Here is a 14,531-nt window from a genome sequence, read left to right on the forward strand (position 1 = left end):
GAGTGCTGTGTGTGAGGTGGGAAGGCAGAACCTCTGCTAACAATACAACCGAACGGCAAATGCCAAAAAGGCCCACTGGATGCTAAAGCAACCTCAATTGCTTGGCTGCAAGTCTTGGCGAGCGGACTCCAGAATGAGGAGGCCCTGTGAGATTTTTACAGCCTCCGTGTTATACCCTGTCCCTCACAGATTTCATTAAATTTGCTGTGTTAAAATTAATTGAGTCTCCCGTACATAAGCTTGAATTGCATGCTTGTACAATGAGAAGGGAAACTGGAGCGATGAACGGAAGACACATGAGTTTTCGGGTGTTTCTGTTTGTTCTGAGGGGACGGGTTATGCAACCAGAAAGGAAGAATCAATTCGTTTTGCTTGGTGAAGTGGGGAAACTTTAGACCAGCTGTAGCACCCAAAATGAAAGAAAAGGAATGGACTTAATGTACTTCACTATTCTAAATAAAAGGTTAAAAAAAAAGAATTTGAATATGCAAAATGTTTTCCATGAGACCAAAATGAGCCCTATGGCAACTACATTCATTCCATAAATCTGAAACAAGGAATCTCGTAGAACCACTACAATCCGGGTACTGTGAGGGAGCCTCAGGCATGTTAGAGCCATTTGGCAGAAAGTTGTGTTGTGCCTTGTGCTGAAAATAAACAGGATTATGACAACCACCACATATATATTTGAAATGCAATTAAGATAAAGATAATAAAGCTGCATGAGATTTTAAACCCAGAAGACGAACGGTATTTTTTTTTTTAATGACAAGAACCCAATTAGTGGCAACAGATGAGCAAAGATCTCAGAATCGAGTCTTGAGAAATAGTCACTCTTAGCATACTCTAAATGCGTTTTCTTGAAAACAAGAAGGAATGTAATAAAGTCATAGCAATAGAGTCCCAGGTGCAAAAACAGCAAAGACTCTGGTATGAAAAAACTTTGTACCAAACATATAAATCACTACATTTTTGAGTGAGAAGAATATAGGCTCGACTTACCTTACTGCTGCAAAAGGCTGGAATAAAAATTACTGGCTTATAGAAGCAACCTTCACATGTATCTGAACATCAAACACCCGGAGATATAAAATCAAAACTAACTAGAACAGAAAAAGTTTTCAGTCTGACCTTAAAAATACTGTGCAAATCACTAGATGAGACCAGATCAAAAGGAAGGGCATTACACCAGCTTGTAGCCAGATGTGAAGGGGTCCCAGACTGCACAGGGCACAGATGGTATCATATGGGGTGGCGGAAGGTGGGGGAGGACTGCAAACACATCAGAAACATGAGGCAAGCAAACCTGGTTTGGCTTGCACAGGTATGACAGCTGAAAAAAAATGAATCCCTTTCAAGCCACTGATAAGATTTTAAACGTGAGACAAATATTGCTAGATGCCTCTGTAGCTGAAGTGTGTGTAAGGAGTTTACATTTGAAATTCTCTTGTGTGCTAATTCAAAGGGGGAAAACATGCTCCCAGAGGGCATGCGTGAAGTCAGGGTGACTTAGCGTAGGTGAATACCAAGGAGTCAGCATCAACAGAGCTTAAGAACACATACAGTGGTTGAGAGCCTGGTTACCTGATTAGAGTCTGAGAAATCTGAAGGGAATTCAAGATACACTCCCAAAACCATAGGACTAGCAAGCTTACATGTGTGTTAAAAACATATCCAAAGTCTTCAATAGTCCTCAGTCATTACATGAAGTGGTAAAATGACTCTATTTTATTCTTTTACATTTTTAGTAAAAACTGCTTTAAAAAAAAAAGTAACAAGAGACACACTAATTTCCCACCAGAAACTCAGAGGCATCAATTTCTGTTCAGAAGGATCATTTCTGTTAACACGAAGTTGCCAGTTTAACAAATCTCAAATAAACACTTCTTCCCAAACAGATGTTCAAAGAAGAAAAAAAAATCCAACCTTAATGTCTGGAACTGTTGTGTTTCATCGAATGAATCCTTGTGTGTGTGTGTGTGTGTGTGTGTGTGTGTGTGTGTTTCAGGCAGCAACCGAAACAACATGGAACACACATTCCTGTAAACCCATGATTTCAGAAGGACACAGAGCAATAGAATATCCAAAGGTCAGTTTATTGGATATTCTAATAAGGCACATCTGACACACACAGATACAATGAGACTATAAATTTCAGGAGCAATGATGGACAAAAAAGTATTGACTTCATGATGACCTCTGTCTCCCATCTGCATGCTTTGGGGAGTGCCTATTTGATTCTTTTTTTAAACACTTGTATGTATTAAAGACTCCCTCCAGTTTAGTAACAGCTTGGCTAAGCTACGTTTAGAAAGTGACAATTAATTTTAGTGGGAACTCATTCCCAGGCTACTTTGATAGTCCTCCGAGCAGTTTTGCGGTATTTTACATGCACTTTTATAGCTCTGTAACATTCATTTAATCTTGTTCAATGGTGCTGAACCCCAGATGCCATAAGACATTATAGAAAAGTAGTTACTGCACATATGGAGTAGCTACTTTTTTTCTGAACATTAATTTTTCTTCTCTTAACAGGCTGGAATGGTACTCAGAAAAGAGAGAAGCCACAGCTCCGTATTAAAGGTTTATATTATAGACTTCCAGAAATGGGCTACTTAGGATCGCTGTGGTCCTAGCTATAACGTTCTTATTTATGAATATCTTCCCTTTGAATAGTGACTGTTTTTTTTCTTTCTTTCTTTTTTTTTTTTTTTTTTGTAAGACTGTTGCTATCATACCTTGCTTTCAGGGTATCTTGGGTGGGTGGGCCTCGCCAGTAGTATGCAGAGGTTGGATATAATCAGAGGTTCTCAAAGCCTTAAGGCCTCAAGACCTCATAGAGTTACAGGGCACTAGCTCAAAATGCAGATGCCCAAAGCTCCAGGGTGTAGCCGGGTAAGCTTGATAAGCTAGGGCCCCAGTGGGCCTTCTGCTCACTAAGCAGACAGACACACTGGTGGATGATCTCAGAGGTCCCTTCTGCTCTCCAATTCTATGTCCTTGGGATCGCTTTAAAATCGTGAGTCGTGTCAGCACCAGGAAGGGTGAAGACTGACTTCTGGCCTCAGCAGATTAAAGGAAATGTAAGAATGCTTCGTGTTCATTCATATGCAAAATGAAAACAAACTGAAAAGCTAACCACCAGTGTCTAGCTAGCTGGTTAAGGAATCGGTTTAGGGTTTTCCTTGAGATGGGAGCCCACCTAACTGCCCTGTCAGCTCACTTCTAAGGCATTTCTGTTTGTTCTCCGCCCCTCCCTTTTACTCTGTGACTCTTCCAAGCTCTTAAGTCAGAGTAAGTTAAGGTGATACAGAAACCACATGAGGCACTCCTCTTCTTTCATTTCAGACAGGGAAGGGGAAGGGCATTCTTAAAGGCATTCTATCTATCTAAAAAGAAAGGAATCCTAATAGTTTGTCATCGTTAGCCATGCTAATCAAATAATGATAAAACGTTCCCCATACTCTTATGTGGGTTTTATTTTTCTATTTATAAGTACTTAAAAAAGCCAAGGAGGGGCTGGGAGCTGAGGTTTTTAAGTGTGTCCACAGCATTGTCTGTGATGTGTTTTTATTAGGCAAATGAGAATTAAATGTCTATCGCTAAATACGATTTGTATGCTCTCTAACGAAAGTTTTGTGAAGCCCTAGAGCAGCAGGCAGCAAGCTCTTAAATAATCCCACACACATAGGAGGACTCGTTCAGCCTCTGGTCCAGAACTGTCAGCTGGAAGGCAGCGCCACCATGTGATCATTGTAAATGCTGTCAGTTCTGTGTGCATAGAAAGTTGGAATCCACGGGGAGTGAGTGGGGCATCTGGTAGCAGCGATCTACTTCCTCTTACACTACAGCAGTTGCTAGACCCCAAACCTAATGCCATTCACTCAGAAGAGGGAGGGAGAGCAAGCAGCTGTTGTCATGAGACCATCTGAGTATGTGCTGTTACACTAGCCAGAGTGGGACAGAGGATCAGTGCTGACCAGGATGACTTGGAGAGAAGGATAGGCTGACAGATGCCACTGTCTTCACTACAGAGAAGCCTGTGTCGATCACAGTTCACAGACTCTGATGCCCAGCTTTGATGCTTTCCTGATGGCTAGATCTCCATACTTCAGTGAGAAGCAGGGTCAGTCAAGGCTTAGCTGCTATACAGTGTATTGTGTCTACTGGATGCAATTATATTCAAAGTTCCTTCCGATGATGAAGTCTTACGACTGTATTTACAGTGCAGGCATGCAAAAGCAAGGGAAGGGGCCAAGAACGGTCTAGTGACTTTAACCTTACGATTTCTCATTGTCTTGTTTTCCTTCTCATGTTTGTTCCCTGTCAAGGGGACCATGAATTAAATTACAGCATTGCAGGTTTGCTGGGTCAGTGCAGAAATAGGAGATGGTTAGGGAAAAAAGAGAAAATCTTAAAAACATTCCCCATATAGGCAAGAGTCTATAACATAGCAATCAAGGGATCACAGGATGGAGGCAAAAACACACTGGTTTCAGCCAGATTTCCTGGCTTGCCTCACAGCCTTGCGGGAGAAGGAAGCAAGCCCCTTGGTTTCTGGGTAGCACTCTACAGAGAAGCCAGGGCTGCACCTACAGGACTTGGCTTAAAGGACCAAGATTCTACTGGATTCTCCACTTGCCCCGGCAAGTTGCCAAGATGGCTGAACTGCTCTGACATTGAGTTCCATGCCCCAAATGTTGCCTCTGATTCCCCAAGTATCAGCTTCTTTAAGGAGGCAATGAAAGGCTTGAAACTGCTTAGATCTGCTTAGTTCTCAGTCAAACATGACTAAATATTCAATTAAAACCATTTCTGAAGCAAAAGCTGACAAAATCTACTCAAGTAATTCAGAGACAGATTCTGAAGATTAGGCAGGTTAAATCCTTCTCATGGTTAGTGTTTTCAAAAGAGAAACAATTGCAAAAGTTCACTGGGACAAAAAAAAAAAAATAAGAACAAGAAAACAGACCAACTACTTTGTGTGGTTGTCATGTTTTGTGTTCATAAACAATAGAAACTCGAAAGCATTAACATGAGCCTAACATTCCTATTTATTTTATTTTATTTTTACTCCAAAGCTACATACATGCAAAAAATTGAACATGTTATCACAAATGCTTTAAATAAAGTTCAAAAATAAAAATTTCTCAAAATTTATTTACTTATGGAAATATATATGACAATTAAAATATTGAAGTCAATTATATCCTTTTTGCTAATCTATCAGAAAATACTTATATTATAAAAAGGAATTTCATGTCTAGAATAAGTTTTAAAATCCTTGAGTTATAGTTTTAAAACAAGTTTAGAAACTGTTCAAAGAAATGCACGTCATTTAGACAAACACGTCCTGAGATTTTTCTAGAAGGATCAACACCCTGATGAGTGAAACTGTTGAGGGACTTAAGTTTGGAAAAGAAGTACCTCTTAAACTCTGACAGCTAATTATTTTTGCTGAGTGTTTAGCGATGTGTAAGTGGAGGGCCACGACTTTTATAAACAGATGCCGTTGAGGGCCATCTGAAATCTCTGAATGGGGAATTTTATTTACAAATGCATGTAGAAGGCTTAGAGCAACTCCACCTCTCCTTCCCACAGGGCAAGGGGAATTAGAAATCCGCCCTTTTGAGAATTATAGAAGCTGCACGCTGGTCTGTGCTAACCCACGCTAACAGGAGAGCAGCCCTTTCTGAAGGAGAATTACCAGGGGGTGGGGCAAAGCTGAGTGGGAAGCAGGAGCTCCTGGGAGGAGCTGTGACACTCGGAAAGGCTTTCTTCTACTGAAACCAGTATTTCTCTAGTAGTAGAATCAAATATCTAATAACACAGTCCATAGGAATGAGAGGCACGCCAGGGCAGCTGTGTGATTGGCTAGGTGTCTCCTGCCACAGTGTGCAGAGGAAGGGTGAAGCCGCCTTTGCTGGAAGGCCATCGGTTTTCAGAAAGGATACAGGACGTGGGCAGGAAAGAGGGCCCACTGAAGGAGAGCTGTGAGGATCGGTTTGGATAAAGATGTTGCAACTTGGAAGAAGCCATACAAGTATTACGCACTGCCTCCTCTATAAATCAGAAATATAAGGTTTCCTCCCGGGACAAATCATGGGGCTTTTGTTGAAAAAGTCAGATATGGGATTCTGCTTAGAAATTCTTGCACCGTGGGCCCCAAAAGCCTAGAGTTTGATTTGGAGCCTGACACCCAATTGTGATGAGAAGTTTTCATGTTAGGCAACCAACAATTTCTTTTCCTCATACTGCTTTTTAAAGGGGTTTTAAGATGTGTGCGCTGTCAGTGGGCATGCTTTCTATGGAACGCACACACAAAAGAAACAATGCCCAGCTCACAGTATGCAGGGAAGTGTCACAACAATTTATCAGAAAAGGGGTTTTGCTAGGCTAGGCTTCCTCCCGGTGCCCTGTGACTTCACAGGCAGTCCTGTGGCGATTATGCAGATGCTCCTTAGCGAGGTACAGTAGAGCCACTGAAGGGGAAACCCAATTCTTATGCCTCAATGAAAGGGTGTGCAGAAAACAATAATTACTCTGAATGAGGAATCTTACGGGGAGGGGGAAGAGTGCAAAAAACCCAGAGAATTTGGAAAGCTTAAAATTTCTTCCTTTCCTTCTTTCTTTCTTTCTTTCTTTCTTTCTTTCTTTCTTTCTTTCTTTCTTTCTTTTTCTTCCTTTCTTTTTCTTCCTTTCTTTTCTTTCTTTTTAAAGCAAATGATACGATGGCAGAAACCCACATGTTCTCCCCCAACCCCACCTGCCACTTTGAGTCCTAATCGCCCAGACTGCAAGGACAGAAACCCACTCTAAATGAACCAGCATCGGGCTTCGGCAAGTCTTCTCTTCACTCTCCCTCCTGTTAAGACCGTTTCCAAAACCAATCAGCAAAGGACAAAGAATTCTTTACAGAGTGCAATTAGTGTTTTCCACGTCCACCTTCAAAAGCATGATGCTCTTCATGGGCTAAAGGACAGAAAAAAACAAAAAAGAAAAGAAGGAAAGAAAACTTTAAGCAAAGGATGGGCCAACCCTCCTCTAGGCATCTCATTCAGCTTCCCCAGATGTTGGCAAGAACTCAAATACCTTTTTTTTTTCTTTTCCTTTTTTATTTTTTCCAGTAACTGTTAGCTAAGGCGTGCATTTCCTGAGAAACGTAATAATGGAAATTAAAACGAGGAATAAACAAGCTATGGGCTGGCTGCCTGTTTCTTCTTGCTGTGCCTGGGGGCATGACTCATCCATCCAAGCTGATGAGGAGAATATGCTGGGCTCAAGGCAAAGGCTATCAGGAGATGAACCCCACAAAAAATGCATGGAAGGGGGGCTATGACTCAAGACAGAGCCATGCGCAAGCCTACCTTCAAGAATAAAATAACACAAAACAAAACAGAGCCACAGGAGAGGGGGGTGGGAATTACACTATACCCCTGCTTCTCATCGCTTTCCGCAGGCAACGAAGCTTCATAAAATCAATGGATCTATTATATCTCCCAACCCTCGGCCTATACCTCAGGGACTTCCAAGGTTTGTCTTGTGGAATTACTAATTAGGAAACCGATTATAAAAAGTATGCTTTTCAAAGACTGTTTAAACTGGGAGATGAGAGATGGGAGGCCCCCAAGACACCCAGTATTAGCTGTAACACAAAGGGTCAAGTTTGACTGAGGGGTGTCTACCTGTCATTATGAGGCAAGGTGTGACAGAGCCAGGATGTGATATAGCCAGGGCTATTCAGTCCAAGTGCTTCCACTCACTCCTCCAGGCAATAAAGGGGGACACAGCTGAGTGTTCCACCTCCATGACTGCTCCACCACCATACCTCCTCCCTCTCTTGTTTTTAATACAGACTACCGAAGGGAAGGACAACTGGGCTAGATGTTCAAGATCAGTTCAGGTAACTACGCCAAGCAGCAATTCATCTGGACAATTCAGGTGGACTGGTAAGGACGCACCTTGTAACTCCCAGCGTGACCTAACCTCTGCCCAAGCATAACCGCACAGCTCTCACAACTTCACATTTCTAACTAAGAATTTAACTTTCAAAATATTTTCTTTATTTGGGCATGTTTCTGCATGCACAGGTACACTTGCATGGAAAGGGGATAGTGTGGGGTTGGAGGAAGGAAGAAAGGGAGGTAGGGAAGGAGGAAGGGTGGGAGCATGAGAGGACAGGGAAGGTAGTGAATAATCTTGGATGCCATCCATCTTATGTTTGGAGACAGGACCTCTCACTAGTCTGGAACTTGCTAAAGGCCAGCCTGGCCAGCAAGCCCCAGAGATCCACCAGCAAACTCAGCTTTCTGTATATGTATGTGTGTCTGCATATGTATGTGTGTGTATATGATGCATGTGTGTATGTGTGTGTAGATGTGGTGTGCATGTTGTGCGTATATGTACTATATGTGTGTATCTGTGTGTAGTGTATGTGATGTGGTATATGGTGTGTGTGTGTGTGTTATATCTTTATGTACATAGATGTAGTATGTAGATGTAGGTGCTGTCTGTGCGCCTGTACCACATGACCAGAGGTGTGAAACGACACTGGGTATCCTGCTTTGTCACTCTCTGACATATTCCTTTGGACAGGCTTTCTCACTGGACTTGGGGCAGGATTGGGGCCAGAGAGCACTGGTGAGCCGCCTGCCTCTGTCTACACAGTGCCAGGGTTCGTGTGTGTGGTGATGCCCAGCTCTTCCCATGCTGGGATGTGAACTCAGGTCCTCACGCTATTGTGGCCAGTGCTGTTGCAGAATCATTTCTCCAGCATTAGCTATCTTCTTTAAGGATTTATTTTTAAGTTACATGTGCTTGTGTGGGCGTATGTACATGAGTGCAGGTGTCTGCAGAGGCAAGAATTGGGCACCAGAGTCCTGGACCTGGAGTTTCAAACAGTTGTAAACTACCTGTCCTGGGTGCCGGGCACTAAACTCAGGTCATGTGCAAGAGCAGTACCCCAGCCTAACTGCTGAGCCCTCTCCTCTGGCCCTACCCCCTGTTGTTTTTAAGAGTGGGTTCTGGGGCTTGAACTCAGGTCCTCTTATAGAGCTTACTCCCCAACTCTAACTCCTATCTTTAAGAAAGAAGTTTTAGGGAAGACACTAAATAAAACATAGACTGGCGTTCAGCGAGATATGCTATGTTTCAGGGCCAATGTAAGGGGCCATAGGATGACAGCAATGCTGATTTGCAAATTGTGAATCCAAAGACAGTGAGGATGCAAAGTTCCTTCTTATCTCGAGGTGTGCAGGATCAGGACAGCCACAGCTGAAACCCTGAAGTGTCAGCAGCCAGAACCTGACAGCCCGTACGCTGCAGCGCTGTGGGCAAAGGTTTGTCATCCCTGGGGCAACTGGGGAAGCAATTAGAGGACTGCTCCCAGATCCAAAAGCCAGCAGACTCTTTAGTAGTAATCCATGCAACTCCTGACTGTTGAAGGAGCTACAGAAAATACGGACTCAAATGGGAGCTTCCTTATGCTACGCAGCTACTGAAGGGCACTCAGACTCAGCACTGACACAATTTCCATGGGTCACAAAAGCAGTTTTGCTTTTCCCCAATTATATGGAACGGTAGAGACTGCTCTCTGCTGCACCCACAAGGCGGGACTGAACCAGGAGGGAGCCAAGAGGTTGGCTCAGCTTCAGTTCTGGGCTCTCCCCCCTGCCCTCCACAGTGCTCGCTCACACCTAGTGTAAAGGCTCTCAGAAGAACTTAAGGGAACTGGGGGGGGGGTGCGTGTAAATTGCGGTTTTTCTCATTCAAATTATCTCTCTGGTTGGAAGAAGAATCCCACGAATGGCAATGCCCAGCTGGAGGCCAGGACTAAATAAACTGGGATCCATGACATCATCTAGCCAGCTAGCTTCTGCAAACTCCAGAGAGCCAGGGTGAAGGCAAAGGTGGTGTGAACTGGCCACGTCCAGCCTAGCCCACCCAGGACTGTCCCTCACCCTGTGAACTAGTTTCTGTCCAGACGTCACTTTTCCAGATCACTTCTATAACACGTGCTGGCAACCTTGCCGAGTGAAGGACAGCCTGCTTCATGGCAAATAATACAGGGAATTCTGAGTTTTTTTATTTGCACAGCCTGAGCCTTCAAGTGCTAACGTGTGTCATTCAAGAGCAGTTTTCTGCCTAGACCCGCAGCTAGCTCCTCCTGACTCACACACCTCAGGGTGTCTGTCAGCTTTGATCCAGCTGGCCTGGGTGCAGTGTCTTATCTCCTTGCTTGGTGCCCCCCAACCCCCATGTCTCTTTTCAGCCACCCCAACAGCTAAGCAGTGAACTGCCTGCCCTTGGTTGTTCTTAGGTGACTATGTCTTGGCTCTAGAGTTGGGCCCTAATTATCTAGGAGGATCCCGACCTTACACCGAGCTGCTGACCAGTTTGCTCCCTGTCAATTTGTTGACAGAGTTGTAAAGCAGAAGGAACCTTGGAGATCATCTGAGACCAACCTTCTGGATACCCAGGTGAGAGAGGAAAGCAGGGCAATTGTGACTGCTTAGGGTTACACTGTACAAGTCCTCAAGTGTGGGCCTGCTTGACCTTGATGCTAGCTCATGTTTCCCTTTGCAGTTTCTGCTGGTTATTCTTTCGGACTGGAAACCAGAAAACACACTGGTCTCTGGGCTGAACTGGAGTTGACCTGTCCCTAAGGAATGGGAATGATACCCCTGTGCCTGTCCTGTCTCCACCCTGCACAGCCAAAGAGAAACGCCCCAGGGTCTCTTTCATTTTAAACCTTCTATCATAATTCAGAGGGTCAGTGCCCCCTAAGTGCAGAGTGAGGGATCCGTCTCCCCATGTGGATCCTAATTCTTTGCTGTTGCCTACAGAACTCCTCCCAGGGAGGGCCTGGCTGTTCGTAGATGCTATACAACCAGGGCAATCACAAAATTTGAATTTTAGCCTCTTGACAAGGACCAGGACTAATGAGACAATGATGACATACATTTCAGAGATTCTAAGATGACTCTGCTCCGTCCCCTGAAAATCTCCAAAATTCTAGAATCGCCAATTCATTCCGGTTTAACTGAAGACCCTTTCTTGCTTCCCCCCTTCAATTAAATAGGGTATATTATGCTCAAGAGCACCTTAGAGTCAATGAAATACAATAGTGAGAAAAAAATGGGTTAGCGACTCCCAGAACAGTTTGGGACATAGAAAATCTGTCAGAGATGTGTGTGGGGCTATCAGTCATTTCCCGTAACTCACTGTATCAAACACTGGTTCCAACACACTAAGACGTTCTCGTTGTGAAAAGGATGAGTGTCTGTGGAGAGCACACAAAGGCAATGAACACACATCACAATGGAAACAATGGGTCTACACACTGTTCACACCAGAAGTTGTGTGCGCCACTGCACGGGGACTCTTGGTGACTCTGCCCACAGTCGCCACGATGAGGAAGGGGTAGCACTGCCAATTGAACTGTCAATCATAACTAGCTCCCCCATAAACACATGTTAGACGTGATAAATTCCTGCATGGGAAGGATGCTTGACCATCAGCCTGCCAGCTCTCTGAATGACTTCTCTTGCCTGCTCTTGTTACTACTCCCAGTAGAATACAATTTCCTCTGACAGACCTAAAGTCAGGTTCAGCTATTTGAAATCACGAATACAGTGTATAGTTGCCTTCCCAATTCATGCGCTCAGGCAAGAGCAAAAAATCTTACTTTAATTTCTGAAACTAAACTCGATTTTTAAAAGAAACACTTAACAAGCATCGTGCTGAACTGTTGTCTGCGTGAATGGAGTTTCGAGCGGTCTTGACTTCCGCCTCATCCGCAGTGTGCCTCTACCTCTACAAGTCTGGCAGGAGAATCTCCATAATAGCGATTGGAAATGGAGCACTTACGTTTATAAAACACTGCTTTAAAAGATATGTGGGGAAGGAGTTGGTGGATCTTCTCTAGCACAGTAGCTTCGCCCACTAGTGAGGCATTGACATTCCACACCTGGACCACATCCTCTCTGTCCCGAACGCTCACGCTGACTCCTATGATCTCGTCATCTGAGGAGAAGAGGGGGTGGGGAGGCAAGAAGTGGGTAAATGATGGTGACAAGCTGGTCTGATCACATTTACGCACCTACTGCTCTAGCTGTGAGTTACAGACGGGAATGGGACCTGTCGTGAGCGACTGCTTCCGTGGGGGACTGCTGAAGAAAGTCAGTTCAGCATAGACGCTGTAAGAGTCGCATCGCAGTTACCCAGGGATTCAGCAAATAGAGTATTCGAGCCAAATGAGTCTCCCAGATAAGGCATTTTACCCTTTTTAACACGTTACCCAAAGCTTTCTGTCACTTTCTGACTCCGTTTGGATGAGACTTTTTCTAAAATGGGTTGCATAATTTCCTGCCCTCTGAGAGCCAAGTGAACTCGGATGAACTTTTCGCTTGAAGCCTGTCCCTCTCTGTGAGGAGGGGTGAGACTTTCTGTGGCATCCTGCTAAGACACTGGATGCTTCAGACTGTTAGCACTATTTGCTCCAAACCCCTCTGGACCCAGACTCTGTCTAGTGGCTCCTCTGCTCTCTGTGTGTTTTCTGCTCTTTTATGAGTTGCTCTGCCCTCTGCTGCTTCCCTTCTGACCCTCACCCTTCTGACCGTGTTGAACCAGGGGTTAAAGAGCTGACAGCTACCTGTTACCATTACAGGTGCACTAAGTATCTTCTGACTGACACTCTACCATTACCACCCAGTGAATGGTCATTAGGCACCAACCTACGCTGGTTAATGGAGGCTTTGGTCAACATGGGGTTAGTGTGGATGCCGTTGAGCGTGGAGGCTGGAGGATAAACCTATTGTACCCTATGCTCCTATGCAGCAACTCTGCCCACACTAATTGGTGATAAAACGATAGAAATTGAGCTTTTGACTCCAAGTTTTTCATGTTCATGACACATTTAGGAAACAGAGACAGCTCTCCGAATCCACATAGTCGGTGCCAATACGTAGCATGCAAGAGAGAGGCATTACCACAATTAGGGAATTTTATGTTAGCTTATGATATGTTGCTGCCTAATTTGCCATCGACCATAGGTTGAGCTATTCACGCCATCGGTTTTTCTACTTGGTCTCCTGGACATTTGGACATGTTATTTAATATGATTTACATGGTGGCATACCCAGTCAACTCAAAGAAACCACTTTTTTTGTGTGTGAAATAGTTCCCTTTTCTCCTCCATTTCCCCCTTCCCTGCCTTCCTCTCTGCCTGTTTTCCATTATGAATTAATTTGATCAAGGCTTTGGTGCAAATTCTGACACCTTGTGAACATGTATATAAGTATTCAAAACCAGACAAAATTAGACTATGGTGTTCGTAGTTGGACTGAACCAACTTGGATGGCACCTTATGAAGAAGAGAAAGAGGACGGAAGACTGGAGCACAGAGGGCATTAACGCCCTGCTTCTTAACATGTAGACTCAGGAAAAGGATTCAATCACTTTGTGACTTGTTGCCAGGCTTCACAGCTATGATACAGGGACATTTCTACGCATGTCCCACATTCAAACACAAGCTAAAACATCTGCTCATGGCATCTCTTGTCTCACTGAGACGAGATGAGATGATATATTTCATGTAAAAATACAATTATTATATTAAAGAAAGAGGTGATCCAGTGTTCCAGCCAGGACACTACTGACCCGGTTTTGGGGAAATATGAGTGTTCCCTAGTCATTTGGGATGATCCACTCATACTCTACTGGTAATGGGTGAGGTTAGCAACAGATGCCAAGCAGCACCAATGGTCACTGTTTCACTTTGGCTTGGCTTCTGGCAAGCAGGAGTACCTGAGTTCAGCCCTCTTGCACAGCATAGTAAAAGGCCCACGGATCTTATGAGAAGGCAGGTCCATGGTGAAATACATAGTATTCTTCACATGGAGAGTCAGCCAGCCACACGTAGGCTGTGGCAGAGCCCTGGCAGCTGAAGACAGTGGGGCCACAAGGAGTCATTGTTTGAAGACGTAAGTGAGGCTGAGAAAGATGAGCTGGTTGCCTCAAGTGACAGAGCTGGTTAATGGAAGCACTGAACGTTAACAGTCAGTAGCGTCCGCCTTTCTAGTCAGACACAGAAGAATTAGCCTTCCCTGCTCACTACTGGGTGTTTCTTATTACGTATGACTATTCCAGGACTTCTGTGTTTATAGCTACACACAGAGTGCCCCTCGGACTGGGCAGGATAAAGTTGTTAGCTTTTCTCCACTAGAACAGAAGTCTGCCCTTGTAAGCCCCTTTCTTCTCGGTGCACACTTTGAAGTGAATAAAAGCAGCGTGAAAAGCAGAACAGAAAGGCAGAACAGTTGCACACCCTCTACCCACCCCCAGGGAGGTGAATGTGAGATTGGTCTTGGATCTGTCGGGGTGACAAGAGCTCTCAGAGACAGCCTAAGTCTGGGTGCCAGCTGATACACACTAGTCTACAAAAAACAATACCAAATTGTCAAATGAAGCAGATAAAATGATGAACCAAAAGCAACATTATAACAAAACACAACAACCACAGCAACCACAGC

The 14,531-nt window shown here is 44.3% G+C and overlaps 1 protein-coding gene across 4 annotated transcripts in view; it reads right to left on the minus strand.

The window, feature by feature from the left end:
* Window positions 1–14,531, minus strand: part of Eif4e3 (eukaryotic translation initiation factor 4E family member 3) — a 148,597-nt gene that overhangs the window by 100,206 nt on the left and 33,860 nt on the right. The window contains exons 6-7 of one of the 4 annotated variants that reach the window (NM_001106612.1): window positions 11,869–12,024; window positions 5,031–6,972 (exon numbers count right to left, since the gene is read on the minus strand). In NM_001106612.1, the coding sequence (NP_001100082.1) occupies window positions 6,926–6,972; window positions 11,869–12,024 (203 nt within the window). In that variant the 3' untranslated portion in view covers window positions 5,031–6,925. Of the gene's footprint in view, window positions 1–5,030; window positions 12,025–14,531 lie in introns of those variants that run through there. The other 3 variants (XM_063285846.1, XM_063285847.1, XR_010065627.1) reach the window with 3 other exon arrangements.

The sequence above is a fragment of the Rattus norvegicus genome, chromosome 4, assembly GCF_036323735.1.
Source record: "Rattus norvegicus strain BN/NHsdMcwi chromosome 4, GRCr8, whole genome shotgun sequence".
Lineage (NCBI taxonomy): Eukaryota > Metazoa > Chordata > Mammalia > Rodentia > Muridae > Rattus > Rattus norvegicus.